The following is a 15,726-nucleotide window of genomic DNA, read 5'->3' as shown; positions in this document are numbered from 1 at the left end:
CCAGGGATGGGGCAGCCACAGCTTCTCTGGGCAGCCTGTGCCAGGGCCTCACCACTCTCTGAGTGAAGAATTTATTCTTTATAACTGATCTAAATCTCCTCTCTCTTAGTTTAAAGCCATTCCTCCTCATCCTATCACTCCTCTCCCTGACAAAGAGTCCATCCCCAGCTTCCCTGTAGCGCCCTGTAGGTACTGGAAGGCCACTATGAGGTCTCCCTGGAGCCTTTTCTTCTCCAGGCTGAACAAACCCAGCTCTCTCAGCCTGTCTCCCTAAAGAAGAGCATACTGAGGTATGTATGTGTACATGTGGCATTTTTACTTGATGTATCCCTTTTTCTCTATCGACAGATCTACAAGGGTCCGGACTGGTCGTTCCGATACACAGGCCTCCAGCTGAACTGTGAATATCGTTTTCGTGCATGTGCCATTCGCCAGTGCCAGGAGGCAGCAGGTCATCAGGACCTGGTAGGCCCCTACAGCGCACCAGTGCTATTCATCTCTCAGAGGACTGAACCACCGGCCAGCACCAACAAGGACACTGTGCAAACCACAAGGACACAATGGTCACAGAGCGACCAAGTGTGTGCTGCTGTCATTCTTGCACTTTTTGCTATCTTTTCCATTCTGATCGCTGTTATCATCCAGTACTTTGTAATAAAGTGAAGAAAACAGATTTATTTTAGAATGCTGCCCATTACATTTTACTTTCTCATAATCTAAAAAATAATTCTGTTCTCTTGCTTTTACAAAAAAAAAACAGGCATTTAGCACCGGCATTGGGACTGATGCAAACCTTTTCAGCCACTTTAAAAAGCTTACTGGTAGGTATAGGCTGACACGTGTTAGTAGAATGCAAGCCACAGAAATACAATCTTTTTTTAATATGCCTTCTTGCAGTACAAACTTCATATGGGGCGAGCAGTGTTTAAATGAAAAGGGTTTGATCAGTAAACTCAAGTGTAAAAACCTGGCCCACACTTTTAAGGGTTACTACCATAACAGGGAAGAATGTGTAGAACGCATTTAAAACTTACACTTAACAAACTTGTGCTGTATACAATATTAATCTGATGCTGTGAAAGCAATTTAGCGCTGTATTTCTACCTCCTCATTTGTCTTAATTATTTGGGAAGCAGGATTCATGATGAAAAACAGAAGGGGCTTTTCTCAGGCAGCAAATAATAAACTGGATGGAAGAGTGTGCACGAAGGAAGCTTCTTACCTGATAAATGTGGAGTTCTTCACTGCAAGTAGATGTTTTTGGAAGACTACGAGGGGATGGCACAAGTGGTTTATCTTGCCCCCAGGATTTGATGTTTACTCATAAAAAAATGCCTCTTTTACTTCTTACGAATACAGAAGGGAGAGCGAGAGAGAACTTTTTAGATTTGTTACGTAAATTTAAAAATGCATTTCTGAAGTTGACCTTTGATCGGATGCAGTTTATACAGGTGTCTGTGCCCTCTGATTTTGGCTAGTTAATAGATCTTTGAGATAAAATTCATTACTGAATTTTTGCTGTTACCCCTGACATTCACTTGCCATATCCACCAGAATCGAGCACTGCCTTCTTTTTTTTTTCTTCTTTTTTCTTTTTTTTCTATCTATCTTTCTTTCTTTGGGGCACCAAATCAGAGACGAAGTGTAGTAATTTGCACCAGAAAACTTAAAGCTGCTTTTTCTTGAGATCCTAATGTTTAATGTAATGTCTCTTTGGATACTGTACCAAATTGTTGATTGCATGTAGTTAATGTTGCATTAGAGCACTTTGCAATTGCATAACTCATCAATGTTTTGTGAGCTTGCATTTGTGAGTTCTTGAATGACCAGACTGAATTTTATCAAGTATTCCATTGAACATCTTGCTAGATGTCAATGATTGCCAGTGACACAAAGCTTGTAGTGAACCTATCTTTAAACAAATTCTTGTCTCATCACACTTACGTTATTTGTTATACACTTTGTAATTAGCTATTTTTAATTTATTTGAGTTACGAGATAGTGGATCATTAATGACTTCTAGTTGTGTTCAGTTTAGCATTTTTAATGGTATTAAACACTTCTGTCGGTCTTAATAATAATAAAAAAGGAACCTCTGTCTTGTGCTTTGAAGATCTCTGAAGAATTTCTCCTATAACGGGCATGTATTGTAATTGTTTATACGTCCAATGATCTGTGCTGTAGAAAAAAAAAATGTTGCTGAGTTTTGTTTTTTAAAAAAAAAAAAAAGAAATGGCGAAGAACTTGGCCTCCGAGTGGCGAGGATGATCTGTCTTTGTACTGTATGTTTACATTTCCTTTCCGATTTGTCATTTTTCTGTATGGGCCGATTCCTTCCCACAGGCTACAGTGCTAACAGGTGTTTTCTAGAAAACCTTGGTAAAAGTGCCATGTTTGGCAGTACAAATGAGGTTTGAGTGTAATAAGCCCAGAGATTTCTTAACGGTTGAATGTCTCAAAAGCGGTAAGATTTGTCGCCGCAGGTCGCCTGCGGTGGCTTTGTGTTTTTCATAGTAAAATTCAAATGAGCTCCTATTTTTGATAGTCATTTACTAGCGTATTTGCCATTTTGAGCCTCAGTGCGCATTACTGCACTGAAGACAGGTTTTTAATGTAATCTTAATTTTACCTCATATACTGTACATTCCAAAAAAAAAAAAATGAAAAAAGAAAAAAAAATGAACTTTTTAAGACGTTATAGATACACTACCAAACATATCACTTTGCAACTGTAAAGCGTCGGGCTCCACGAGGCCGAAAACTGTCTAGCCTCCTAGGAAATGCATTAAAAATAAAAAATAAAACGATGTAGCAGAGTTATCTTTCAAATCTGTGGAAAAAAAAAAATTAATAATAATAAAAGAAAAGCCTCATTCTTTGTCGTTGTCCCCGAGTCCCCTTCCAACCACGCCGCGGCGGCTGCCGCCCGCCCTCAGCCGCCTCCCTGCGGGGCGGGGGCCGGGGCGGGCCCGGCTCCGAGAGGCGGCGGAGGAGAAGAAGGAGAAGGAGAAGGAGGAGAAGGAGAAGGAGGAGAAGGAGGAGGGGGAGGAGGAGGAGAGGGGCTGAGATGGCGGCAGCCCCCGTGTGGGGTGGCGAGGGGAATGGCAGCCATGGCGAGGCGCCGTGGCCAGGGCAGCCGTGCGACGAGCGGCTGTGCTCAGCGCTGCCGGTGAGGGCACTGATCCCGGTGACGGCCGTGTGTGCCGGGCTCTTCGCCCTCGGCGTGGTGGGCAACGTGCTGACGGTGCTGGTGGTGTGCGGGCAGCGCGCCATGAAGACCACCACCAACCTGTACCTGAGCAGCATGGCCGTGTCCGACCTGCTCATCCTGCTGGGGCTGCCCTTGGACCTGTACCGCCTGTGGCGCTCGCGGCCCTGGATCTTCGGGCAGCTGCTGTGCCGCCTCTCGCACTACCTGAGCGAGGGCTGCACCTACTGCACCATCCTGCACATCACCGCCCTGACGGTGGAGCGCTACCTCGCCGTCTGCTTCCCCCTCAAGGCCAAGGTGGTGGTGACCAAGCGCCGCGTCAAGGCCGTCATCGGCGCCCTCTGGGCCTTCGCCCTGCTCTCGGCCGGGCCCTTCTTCTTCCTGGTGGGCGTCGAGCAGCCCGACAACCGCACCGACTTCGGCCGCGAGTGCAAGCCCACCCCGCAGGCCCTCGAGTCCGGCCTGCTGGCCACCATGTTCTGGGTCACCACCTCCTACTTCGTCCTGCCCGTCCTCTGCCTCAACGTCCTCTACGGCTTCATCGGCCGGGAGCTGTGGCGCAGCAAGGGGCGCCTGCAGGGCCCCAGCGCGGCCCTGAGGGAGCGGGGACACCGCCAGACCGTCAAGATCCTGGGTGAGTCCCGCAGACCCTCTATGGCACGCAGGAGCTGTCTCTGGCAGCCCCTTCCCCGTTTTTTTTCCCATAAATTGCCCATCTGGGGGCTGCTCGGCTTCAGAGGGCCCCCACACGCCTCACCAGCAGCATCTGGGCACCGCAGCAGGTGGGGAGGCAGGGGGAAGAATTTGGGGCCGTGCTCATCTTTTAGGGACAGGATGTTTTAGGGACAGGGCTAAAACATCCACAGGACCCCATGCAGGGCAGAGGGAATGCAGGAGAACAGCCCAGGTGCCCAGCCGTGCACTCCAGGGGTGCCACTCTCTGACACCACACAGCCAGCAGCTACGCTGGCTCCACAGAAATACCCCTTTTTTTTAAAGATATTACCTTTTGGGGGGGGGGGGATTTTACTGCATACGAGGCTCTTGGTGGTCTGCCACTTCAGAAAACCCAGCATCCCAGCAGTCCCAGCCACCTCCTGCTGGCAAATTTCTGCCTCTGAAAATAAAATAAAATAAAAAGTCAGTGGGATTTTCTACTCAGTGGGATTTTCAGGCAGGCTGCAGACCGGCATTAAACCCTTCGGGGCTGTTTCCAAACAGGTGGCACTGCACCGAAGCTCTTCCTGCTGATGCACAGCACTCAGCTCTTCATTCATTTTCTTGCTCGTGTTCGTTGAATGAGTGTTAGATGCTGGGAAGCTGGGGGTCCCGATCCAGTCAGGGACTGCAAAGTTTGTAGATAGTGACTGATCTCACACACACACACAAAATTAACCTAATTGTTGATTAACGAGCTTGAAATAAAATGCCCTGCTTGCTCGCTCACCGGTGGGAAGGGTTTTGTGATCTCCTTGGGAGCTTTCTCATACCAAGGATGCTGGGCAGAAATAGAGTAGCAGAAAGTACAGAAACACACACGTCCAAATACAAAGACTCATAATTGGACTTGATGCCATTCCCATTTTCAGCAAAAGAAAGGCATTTATTTCTGTATGTCTATATATCCTACATATACATATTGATATGAAGATAGTTACTTTTCTCAAAGGAGCAGGTACCATTGATGTATTATTCCAGGCATAAACTCGCTTTGCCTATATTGCTTTTTCTAAGCTCTGAGAAAGATGAAGGATCCTCCACAAATGCTTATCTGTTTTATTTATGTGCATTTATAAGCAAAAATAATTGAAAATGTGGACGCACTACTTTATTTTGTAAGAATCAGTGCTGAGAAACACGTTACCTCACAGGTGACCCTTTAAACCTTAGGCTTACTTGGTTCTTCCCCACCTGCTCCAGCTACGTGGCCATGGCAAGAAGGTTTGTAGGTGCTGAAGCACCTTTTAAAGGTGTTGTGTTAGGAAGACCACGGGAATAGCTGGAGTGCCTCAAGCTAGAGACACACCTGGGCAGTATCTGCAGCTGTAACTGTCCAGGGCTACACGTAGGAGTTTTAGGGGGAAAAATGAGTCAGATTAACACAGTAGGGTCTTCACACAGTGGGAGCTGGGATGTCTGAGCTTCCCCTGTAACAGCTCTGAGCCTGCAGCATTTTACACCAACATGGGTGCAAAAGGAGCAGCCTCTGTACGGGGCAGTCTGCTCGGTGCTTCCTCAAAGGCACCTCTCCTTGCTCAGGCTTTCATTTTCCCTTTCCTACCACACACATGGCAGTGCAGTCGGTGCCGAGGGGAATCTTTGCTGTGCTGGCCGTGCTGCCCAGATGTTACAGTGCTCTTACAGCTGTTTACATTCCTCTCGGCAAACTCAGCTGTCGGAGTTCAGCTGTCGGATCTTGCCAGTTGCCTTTTAATCCAAAGGCTCACTGCTGGACCCGATGCTGTTCCCGTTCTCAGCTCGGGGTTATTTATTTCTCTATTTCATTCGTACCCGCTTGAAAAACCTCCAAAAGCAGCCGCGTGACGTAGAGCTTGATAAGTTAACTCGCTCCTTAACTCTTGCACGTGTTGTTTTGTCTTGTAGCTGTGGTGATTCTGGCCTTTATAATTTGCTGGTTGCCTTTCCACATTGGCAGGATCATTTTCATAAACACCCAGGACACCAGGATGATGCTCTTCTCCCAGTACTTCAACGTCTTCGCCCTGCAGCTCTTCTACCTGAGCGCCTCCATCAACCCCATCCTCTACAACCTCATTTCCAAGAAGTACCGGGCGGCGGTCTACAAGCTGCTGCTGCCGCACCGCTCCGCCGAAAGGGCCTTCACCATCACCAAGGAGGCCGGAGGCTACACCGAATCCAGCACGAGCACGAGAAACAAGTGAAGGGCCGGCCCCTGGGGCTGCACCCCAGACGCCCGGCTTTTGGAGACATTCCCTGCGAAGGAAAGGCGCTTCCTTTTCACAGCGGGGCCAGGAAGGGTGGACGGCTGGCAGGGCTTGCGGTGTTTTATAGCGCTTTGTGTTTTGAAATGCGTGCGTTTCTTGCTAACGCAGCGAGCGTGGACCGTGAGGTGGTGAGAGCGACGTGCGGCACGTGGAAGGGAGCACGGGAGGGGACGCTGGAGTGTGTTACCCCTAAAGCTGAGCTTTATGTTTGCTCCGTGTTGTTCAACCCGTGTGTTCTCTACGATTTGTGTTATGCCCTAAATATCCTGACATGGAGGACTGCAAGGCAAGGAGCAACTCCCGGAGAGCCTTTCCTATTTTAAAGTGTTTTTTTTTTTCATAAGGAGAGGGACACAAAAGGAGCTGCGCACCACCTGCTGGACTGCACCCAGGCTGTGCTGCAGGTCGTAAAACAGCTCGCTAGCTTTGCCCCAAAGGGTTGAAAATACCCCAGAGGGCTGAAATACGAAGTTAAACTGCACACCATAAGGGCCAGCGCTCGCTAGGAGGGGTTCTAAAGGAGTTACGGTGCCGTTTGCTCTGGGGTTTGCCCCGTGACCAGTTGTCTTCCAGGCTGTCGTGAGATAAGTCTGGAATAAAAATCGGTGAAGTCAGACTGTGCTCACATGAGCATCGCTGGTGGTACGGCCACACTCGCCTCTGCTAACTCGTTAACCTGTGTTAATTAGCGTGGCTGTGGTGCAAACACGCGACGTGTTCAGTGTATGCTGGAGTTCACCAAAACGCTGAGGGAACTCAACATCCAGCTCGGGGATCTCAAAACAGCAGAGCTGGATCCAAGCCGTCTCCAGTCTCAAAAATACGGCCAAACTGTTTCGTTAGCAGTTCACAGCTCTGAGGCACTGAATAAAACATCGGAAGGCAGAGAAGCGCCCAGCTCGCTGCACACACGCGCGGCATTCCCCTCCTGTCAGCCTGCAGGGGTTGGGTTGGGTTGGTTTGCTCTTGCCGGGCGGTGCTCCTCATTAAAACCTTACGTTAAAATAAACCAACAGCTGGCATTTTGTGCGTGCAGATGGAGAGGGAAAACAAAAAAAAAATAGAAAAACAAACCTTTGTCACGCCGATACGTGGCCACGCAGCCTCTCTGCGTGCCCGTGGCCTGCTGGCAGTGCCTTTTCCGTTTTATTTTTCTGTCTAACGAGGATGGAAATGTTCCCCTGACACCAGTTTCAGCACAAGCCATTGTGCAAGATGGCCAGCACGAGGGGTGAGCGGAGAGAGGGAAGCTGAACCCGATGGAAGTGGGGCTGGTCCCTCTGCCCCCTTGTTTTGGGGTGCGCTGGCACCTCCCCACCTTCATCGGGGACCCCCCAGCTGCCCCTGCTGCCCCGTGGAGCTCCAGCCCGAGCTGCTGAAGGTCCTGCTCAGTCTCAGAGGCGCAGCAGAAGCCTCCTGCTTCCTGCAGCAGGCTCCGTGGAGATGGTCTGGTTTGCTGGGGAAATCATTTGTGTCCTCGTTATAAATACCCTGGTAAGATTAGTGGAAGAACACACGCAGCAGGCCGCGTTTGTGAGCTTATAATGCCTTTTAATTAATGCTCTGTCCCCACCAGGACAAATTCTGCAGAAATCAATGCAGTTTGGTGAGTTTCCCCAGAATTACCAGGCCTGGCAGTGCCGTCTGCGACGGTCAGCACTGGCTCGAGTAAGAGGGGATGCTCTGAGTAAACCAGAAGCGCTGCATTATTTCAACTCCGTGCTCAGGTGCAGCTGTGCTGTCCTGAAATATTTCACTGATAGTTTCCCCTACAGGCTATAAAATAAAAAAGGAAGGTGGGACAGAGGTGCAGAACCACCTTCCCACGCAGATGATGATGATGAACAGCTTTTAAAAGAGAGAAGAAGGGGAATGTGAAAACAAAGCATGAAGATGGATGAGAAGAGAAAGCACGTCAAGGTGCTCCGCTTCTCAGGAACCTTCAAGGAGCTGAGATGTGTGCGTGGGGGGGGAATGAGTGATCCTACACAGCCCTCAGGCACCCCTGGGGACTTGTTACAGAGCACGGTTGTACTTACAAAGACCTTCAGCCAAAACTAACTACCTGGACGGCAATTCTTAATTTTTAAACACACAAAAAGCTTTTCTCACAGCAGACCAAAACGCAACTCCTCCTGTCAATGGCCAGCCCGGAATTGCTGCAGCCTAAAGCAAAGTCTCAGCCCCGCTCATAAAGGTGTTATGTCACCTTTTCTTGACTCTAAAATAAAATACACTTCTCCTTGGGAATCCCTACAAGGGAGTCCCCTTTCACTTCTAGGACGTTGACACTTGAAGGTTTATTGCTCATTTATTTCCCACTCAGCAAAGCAAAGTTACGAGGCACTCGGGTTTAACTCAAGCTCTTCTGGTCCACGAGGAAATTCTGCATTTCTTTCTGGTTTATGACCAAAAGATAAACACTCCAGAATTTCCTTTCTCACGCCTCTTTGGAAGTCGTGTGAAGATTTGTTCCAAGCACATCTTCTGCAAGGAATCACAACCTTTCGACGTCGGTTTCCAAATGGCACCACTCCAAAAAAGCCAGAACCAGAGCAGACAGCACTGGGTTCCCCAGATCCTTCCAGGAAAAAAGCACGGTGCTGTGAAGGGCCCGGGGAGCAGCACGGACCTACCTGGAGAAGCTCAGCAGGGCCAGGAGCTGCCTGGTTATTTTTTTTTCCTTTTTTCTCTTTAATGTATCAAAACAACCAAAAAAAGAGAACTAGCCAGAGGGGCACCAGAGCCTAAGCACTATCACTCTTTTACATAGATGTTTGGTGTGCTCAGAGCAATCGATCCCAACAAAACCCTCCAAAGTTGCTCTGATATTCCCAAAACGCTGCTGTCTCCAAAGGCAATTTGCAGCTGGCCCAGCGAATCACAGAGATGCAGGGACGTGTGTTTTGTCCCTCCAGCTGTCCCCTTCAAATCGGATTTGGTGCTGTTGCGGCCTTGCTCCCACAGGAAACATAAAGCCTAAGGACATGTCTGCAATTCAAAAAAAAAAAAAAAAAAAAAGATTATGCAGAGTAAGTGGAAAAAGAGCTGGCTATACAGAGGTGCAGGCGTGACCCAAACTGCTCTGAATTAGCTAAATTGATCGAGCATCACCCTGGCAAGCCCCTGAAGACCCTGCTGCAGCACCTTGGGTTTGCTTTAGGAACAGCAAATTCACCAAAAGAAGCCGGTTTTGTGTTAAAACGAGTTATCTGCAGATCACTCCCAGTGTTTTAGAGAGCAATTTGCAATCTGATTTGCTGCTACAGTGTGCTGCTGGGCACCTGTGCCGCTGTGCTCAGGCTTGGGGGAGGATTTCCTGCAGCACAGGAGAGAAGCAGCAGAGAGCACGGCGGCTGGGCGAGGTTTGCCTTTGAGCAGCTGGCAGGCAGAGATGAAGTTAAGCCTCGTGGGCACTTGGTACCAGCAGATCCCAAAGCATTTGGGGATCTCCCAGGCCCGCTCCCAGATGTTGTGCGTGATTTCTGAGTGGCCTCCCTGCCAGGTTCAGCCCAGAGCGGCACATCTTGACTCCTTAACCCTCTTTGCTTTTCCTTTCTGTGAAAAGAAGAAGATGGAAAGAAAACAGACGTCGCTCTAGGAGCTCCCCGGCAGACAACCAGCTGTGGGTCACCTCCTGCAGCTGTCGGTGAGAAACAGCCCTGCAGCCCCAGCACAAAGATGGATTAAAACACAGAAATCTAGGGATTTAGGCAGATGTGGAGGCAGGTGAAAGCCGTGTTCAATCCCCAGGGGAATTTGAAGCTGAGGACTTCAAATGCAAAGCCTGAGTGACAAAACTGAAAGATAAACAACAGCACCTGACGTTGGTAGGTTTCAACCAAGGTGTTTCATTTACAGGGATGCCTGAGGAGAGAAGTGTAACCCATAAGCTTCATTAAATTAATTATGATTAAATCGGTTCAGAAATCAATGTCTTCTGACCGTCACTTTAAGTGCTTTACAGCCCCTGGAGGTTTGCATCCCTCTTACCACCTCCAACATCTCCTAAGCAGCTGCACAGCTCCAGACCTTACAAGGCTCTTTCAGGCTACGGCTTGCTTCCAGGTGTGTTCTTTTCTTCTGGGTGAATGCAACCCATCCAGAAAGTTTCTGTAAAGACCATTTTACCAGCCTGTACCTGAGATTATTTTACCCTTCTCTTTGCATTCTTCCTCCAAGGAGCAAACCTTTTCTCTGCAACTTTCAGGTACTTCATGGCTTTGCTCCCTCCTTGACGATCAGCTCCCTTTGCTACCCAGAGAGCTGGTGCTGCTTCCAGGCAGCCCGTGATGCCCATCCCCGTGTCCATATTTACTGGGGGCTGAGGGAGTTTCCAGATGAGAGTACCTCAGCCCACTTGTATGGTTGGGAAGAGGTCATGGATGTGTGTCCACCCCACAGTAAATGCCTTCATAGAACCATAGGACAGCTTGGGTTGGAAGGGACCTTAAAGCCCACCCAGTCCCAGCCCCCTGCCATGGGCAGGGACACCTCCCACCAGCCCAGGTTGCCCAAAGCCCCATCCAGCCTGGCCTTGAGCACCTCCAGGGATGGGGCAGCCACAGCTTCTCTGGGCAGCCTGTGCCAGGGCCTCACCACCCTCTGAGGGAAGAATTTCCTCCTAATATCTAAAATCTCCTTTCTTTTACTTTAAAACCATTCCCCCTTGTCCTGTCATTATCTGATTGAGCAAAGAGTCACTCTCCATCTTTTTGTAAGCCTCCTTCAAGTATTGAAAGACCGCAGTGAGGTCTCCCAGGGCCTTCTGTTCCCCAGGCTGCACACCCCCAGCCCCCTCAGCCCTCCCAGGAGAGCTGCTCCAGCCCCTGCCCACCCTCATGGCCCTCCTCTGGCCCCGCTCTCCCAGCCCCACACCCTCCCTGGACGCAGCACTCCAGGTGGGGCCTCACGAGGGCAGAGCAGAGGAGCACAATCCCCTCCCTGCCCTGCTGCCCACACTGCTGGCTGCTGCCCGGCTTTTTGGCCACCAGAGCCCCAGATCCCTCTCCTCAGGGCTGCTCTCAGTGAGCTCTTCTCCCAGTCTGTGCTCATGGCTAGGATTGCCCCGGCCCAGGTGCAGCACCTGCACTTGGCCTTGTTGAGCCTCACTGGGTTCACGTGGGGCCACTTCTCCAGCCTGCCCAGGTCCCTCTTTGCTGTAGTGCCAGGTAACTTGTGCTGGGCTTACTTGGCAAAGGTTTGGTAGCAGGGGGCTGCAGGGGTGGCCTCTGTGAGCAGAGCCCAGCAGCTGCCCCATGTCAGATCAGAGCCAGCTCCAGACGGCTCCAAAGGGACCTGCTGTTGGCCAGAGCTGAGCCAGGGAGCAACACTGGGTGGGCCTCTGGGAGAGCAGAGTGAAGGAAGGGAGAAAAAAAAAAACACGGGCAGTGCAGCAGGAGGGCAGGAGGTGCTCCAGGCAGGCAGCAGCAGTTCCCCTGCGGCCTGTGGAGAGGCCCCTGGTGGAGCAGGCTGTCCCCCTGCAGCCCATGGGTCCCACATGGAGCAGATCTCCACGCTGCAGCCCCCCCATGTGTGGAGGAGCCCCCCGTGGAGCAGGTGGATGTGGCCTGGAGGAGGCTGCAGCCCATGGAGAGCCCCCGCAGGAGCAGGGGGCTGGGGGTGCCAGGAGGTGGTTTTAGTCTCTCACTGCTCTAGCCTGTTAGTGAGAGGCAATAAATCTTATTAATGTCCCTATGCTGAGTTTCTGTTTTGCCCATGACAGTAATTGGTGAGCAATCTCCCTGCCCTTATCTCCAGCCACGAGCTTTTTCCATCATATTTTCTCCCCGTTCTGTCGAGAAGCAGGAGTGAGAGAGCGGTGAGGCGGTGCCACGCTGCCCATCGGTGTGAAAGCACCACGACTGCAAATGCTTACGTTGCTGCTAAGTGGGTTTGGGGAAGCTCCACAAGCAGCACCTGCCTGCTCTGCGACGTTTCCGTGCTCTGAAGCTCTGCAGAGGCTGCAGGCAATCCCAGGATGTCCCTGAAAGCAACAGAAAATGCCCTAGCTTCTGCCTCTGCCATAAAACCAAGGACGCTGAGGACCCTCCCAAGCCCTTTCTTCCCCTAATGCTCTGTTCCCTCTATGTATTTTCTCTTCACTGAGTTGGTCTGAATCCCTTTTGCAGCTGTTGGTGAGAAACAAGAGCTCTTCTCAGGAGCTCATGACAGCCAGACTCCATTTTCTTTTCATTTCCTTCTTTTCAGATGCTTCCTGCCCCACGAAATATGTATGCGTGCGAGGAGCCGGCTGTCTCCAGCTGGAAATGTCAAACGCAGTTCACCTGAGTTGGGGCTCTGGGAATGCTGCATTTGTTTCTAAAGAGGAGAACAAAACCAAATTCTTTCCTCCTTGTCACTGAAGCACGGGGCCAAACAGCCAAAGGAATCACATAAGAAGGAAAAATGATGTTATGCATTGGGGAAAAATTCAAGCCACCACACGCTCCAGATACCTCCCTCTCCCGTGCCCACACTCCAGCATCTGCTCTATCAAAGTAGCAGGCACTTGTCTTTTCCAAGCTATTTCTACAGGTTCTGTTTGTGCAGTAGCCAGGCCGTTATCTGCACCGGAGTTAGACAAATATCACCTTAAAATAAAACACCTGGCCAATGTTTGCCATTATGCCAGCCGTTTCTCTTGCCATGCCACTGTGGGAGACGTATTCATACCCTTTCCTGAGCCGTAGTTTGTAAGGTGAAATCCCATCCTGACGTTTTAATAGGATATCACTGAGTGTTTGCGATTTAAAAGTGGGTTTGTGTTCGTCAGCATCACAGCTTCAAGGCACCGTAGCAATGCCCCAGTGGATTCTTGTTCTCTTTTCACTGCACATGTGCACATGTCTGTATGCACACGCAAAAATTTGAAGGAACCTTAGGCCTTCAAATGCTTAAATGTGTGCTTAAACGAGATGCAGAAGGTTAGTATGGCTTGGTGAAACAAGTGTTCATTCCTCAGCTCCTGAATAAATAAGTTCTGGGCAACTAAATCTGTGGCTACTGCAGACAGCCAGTGCATGGGCATGTGGGATTAGCTCACATAAGCCTGGGACTCAGCTCCATACGTCTGGAGAGCCAGAGCTCCCAGGTTCACATCCCATCGGGGTGCCAAGCCGTGGCTGAGCTGGTTTGCAGTGGGTGTCTCTGCCCATAAGCAAGACCCTATCCCCTAAGAGATGCGTGCAGCTCCTTCTTAAAGCAAAGCTTTGGCATGAAGAGACTGCCATCTTGCTAGATGGCATCAGCTTCCTCTTGTTTTAATTAATGGCATTAATTCCTGGTCGTTTGCTTACTTGATGTAATTTTAATGATTAGATTAACAGATATTTCTTCATCCCCAGCAGACTGATGAGGCTGCAGGGTGCGTCTGGTTTTGCCCGACAGCAGCGCAAAAGCTTTCTCCTAATGAGCTGTCAAAATCTGTATCACCAGCAGAAACTCCTTCCCCACGGCTTGCGGAGATGAAAGAGAAGCTTGTTCTATTTGCACGATGCAAACAAACAGCAGGCATCTCCTATAGGAACTGAAGGGCCTGTCTGTGTTCCTGTGATGTTCAACAGCTCACTTTGATAAAACTTTCCAAGAAGAGGGCTTGGTGGTGGTGGTGGTTTGATTGCTTTTTGTTTTTAAATCCAGAAGGCCAATCAAGGGTCCTGAAGGAGCTACCGGAGATAAACAGACCCCAAATGGCACAAATTGAACACAGGATGCTCTTCCGAGGGACTCCCTTCTTACTAATCCTGAAACAGATGATCATCTTCCCTGTAGATAATTACACCACAGCTAAGACTCTGGGGTTGGTGCAACGTCACCTGCATTAAGAGAGTTAATAGCAGTGCAAGAAACCACGCTTAAGGATCTAAAACCTGTAATGCAGAGATGCAGAGATGCTGCAAAGCAGGTGACTGGGAGGCAGGAATAACTTTTCTCTCCAAATCAACCCCAAAATGTATGTAAGCGGGTGGCAACGAGGAGCCTGGAAACTTTCACAATGAGGGTGTCAAAATATTTTGGTGGTGATACAAGAAGCAACAGAAAAGGCCAGGAAAAGAGCTCAGGAAATGCCAAGGAAACACAGAAAACATTGTTACATTGCGTGGCTATTACACAGAAGGACAGAAGAATAAAATCCTTAAGCTCATGAAACAAGACAATTGCATGCTTTTGTAGCACTGAAGACACGGTGTGATTCATTCACAGGCAGAAACATGTCAGAGGTCCAAGAACCCAAGTGACATGACAATCAGAAGTGACAGCTTCCAAAGGATGTTTTGAAAGACAAAGCTTCAGGAGCAGGCTTTCTGTCACCCACCAGATCTAAACACAAAGTAGTGGCATTTTCTTCGAGTCCAGTGATGGGAGAGCATCACCAGATGCCCGCAGAGCAGGCTGCGTGGTGCCTCTCACGCACTGCATCTGGAGAAGGGCGACTGCTGGCGCCTCACTGCGACTCGGGGCCAGGCCATGCAGCACACACGGCCGGGGAGCTCCCGGGAGCTCCTTCCAGCCTGGCTGACCCACCCGAGCACGCAGCGAGCAGCAGCCTCCTGCGAAGTTAAACAAACACCACTGAACTCTGAAACTCTACTTTTGGCCGCTGGATGAGGCAGCCAGGATTGTTATTTTTGCAGAGGCATGAAGCATTATGGCAGGCTTTGGCTTCTTCTCGCTTCCCCTCTCCTGCTTCCATAGCAGCATACAAACACTTAAGAGGGTGAAGTACCACATACAACTAAGCCACATTTGAGCTAAGTACAAAGGAACTAAACATGGCCCTTGCTCAAGGACCCACAAACATAACTTTGAGGGGGAGAAGACTTCCGCAACCATTTTTTAGCTGTAGTTTTCCTGGTAGAGTCCAAAAATTGAGGCAAGAACTTCTGAGACAGGGTGATACTGTTTCTCCGCTGAGGCCCAGCATCTTCAGTGTGGGGAAGGACCTCCATGAAATGTTTCCATATTTAACTTTCCTGGAAAGGTCAAAATTAGCTGCATTTTCAGATTTTCCAGAGGAAAAAAAAAAAAAATATATATATATATATATATTTTAAACAGAGTGCTTTGCCATGTGCTTTGCCAGAGAAAAAGAATGGAAAACCCAAGTAGTAAACTAATTAAGGGGCATTAACATCACCTCAGCCATGCCTTAGATTTGCTTTCCAGTACCTTATCTGCTCTTCGCCTCTCCACATCATTGTCAAAAAAAATTTAACTCAAAGAAACGAGACAAAAAGTCTGGGTGGGCATCTTTTGTGGATACTGAAAGCCCGCATAGAAAGTCCTTCTGAACAACCTCTCTTTGAGAGTTGTTTCCTGGAAAATGGTTTTATTATTTAATTTTTAATGACTGCAATGTATAAATGATTCTCTGCATTTTCTTCCCTCCAGACTCTGTCCACATCCCTTCTGGGACCATAAGACTTTATGTACTTTTAACTGATATCTCAACCACTTTCAGGGATGCACTCACGTTTCCTTCACAAACCAATGACCGTTTCTTTATAACTGTATATTTTTGGAATGAAGTAACTCCCTTGTATTAAG

The 15,726-nt window shown here is 49.2% G+C and overlaps 2 protein-coding genes across 6 annotated transcripts in view; both read left to right on the top strand.

Moving 5' to 3' along the window:
- FNDC3A (fibronectin type III domain containing 3A) overlaps positions 1–2,808 on the top strand; it is a 115,149-nt gene extending 112,341 nt beyond the window's left edge. For all 5 annotated transcript variants that reach the window (XM_084504988.1, XM_084504987.1, XM_084504986.1 and 2 more), the window contains one exon: positions 349–2,808. In XM_084504988.1, coding sequence (XP_084361114.1) covers positions 349–663 — 315 coding nt within the window. In that variant the 3' untranslated portion in view covers positions 664–2,808. The remainder of the gene's footprint in view (positions 1–348) is intronic.
- A 259-nt stretch (positions 2,809–3,067) lies between these two features.
- MLNR (motilin receptor) lies at positions 3,068–6,244 on the top strand (the record flags this gene model as incomplete). The annotated part of the gene is made up of 2 exons (XM_084491399.1): positions 3,068–3,845; positions 5,816–6,244. The coding sequence occupies 2 exons, from the start codon at positions 3,068–3,070 to the stop codon at positions 6,112–6,114; spliced, it is 1,077 nt and encodes a 358-aa protein (XP_084347525.1). The 3' UTR covers positions 6,115–6,244.
- Positions 6,245–15,726: the final 9,482 nt, after the last annotated feature.

The sequence above is a fragment of the Aythya ferina genome (assembly GCF_964211825.1).
Source record: "Aythya ferina genome assembly, chromosome: 1".
Taxonomy (NCBI): Eukaryota; Metazoa; Chordata; class Aves; order Anseriformes; family Anatidae; genus Aythya; species Aythya ferina.
The sequence above is the reverse complement of the archived record's forward strand: the minus strand, read 5'-3'. Positions and strand labels throughout refer to the sequence as shown.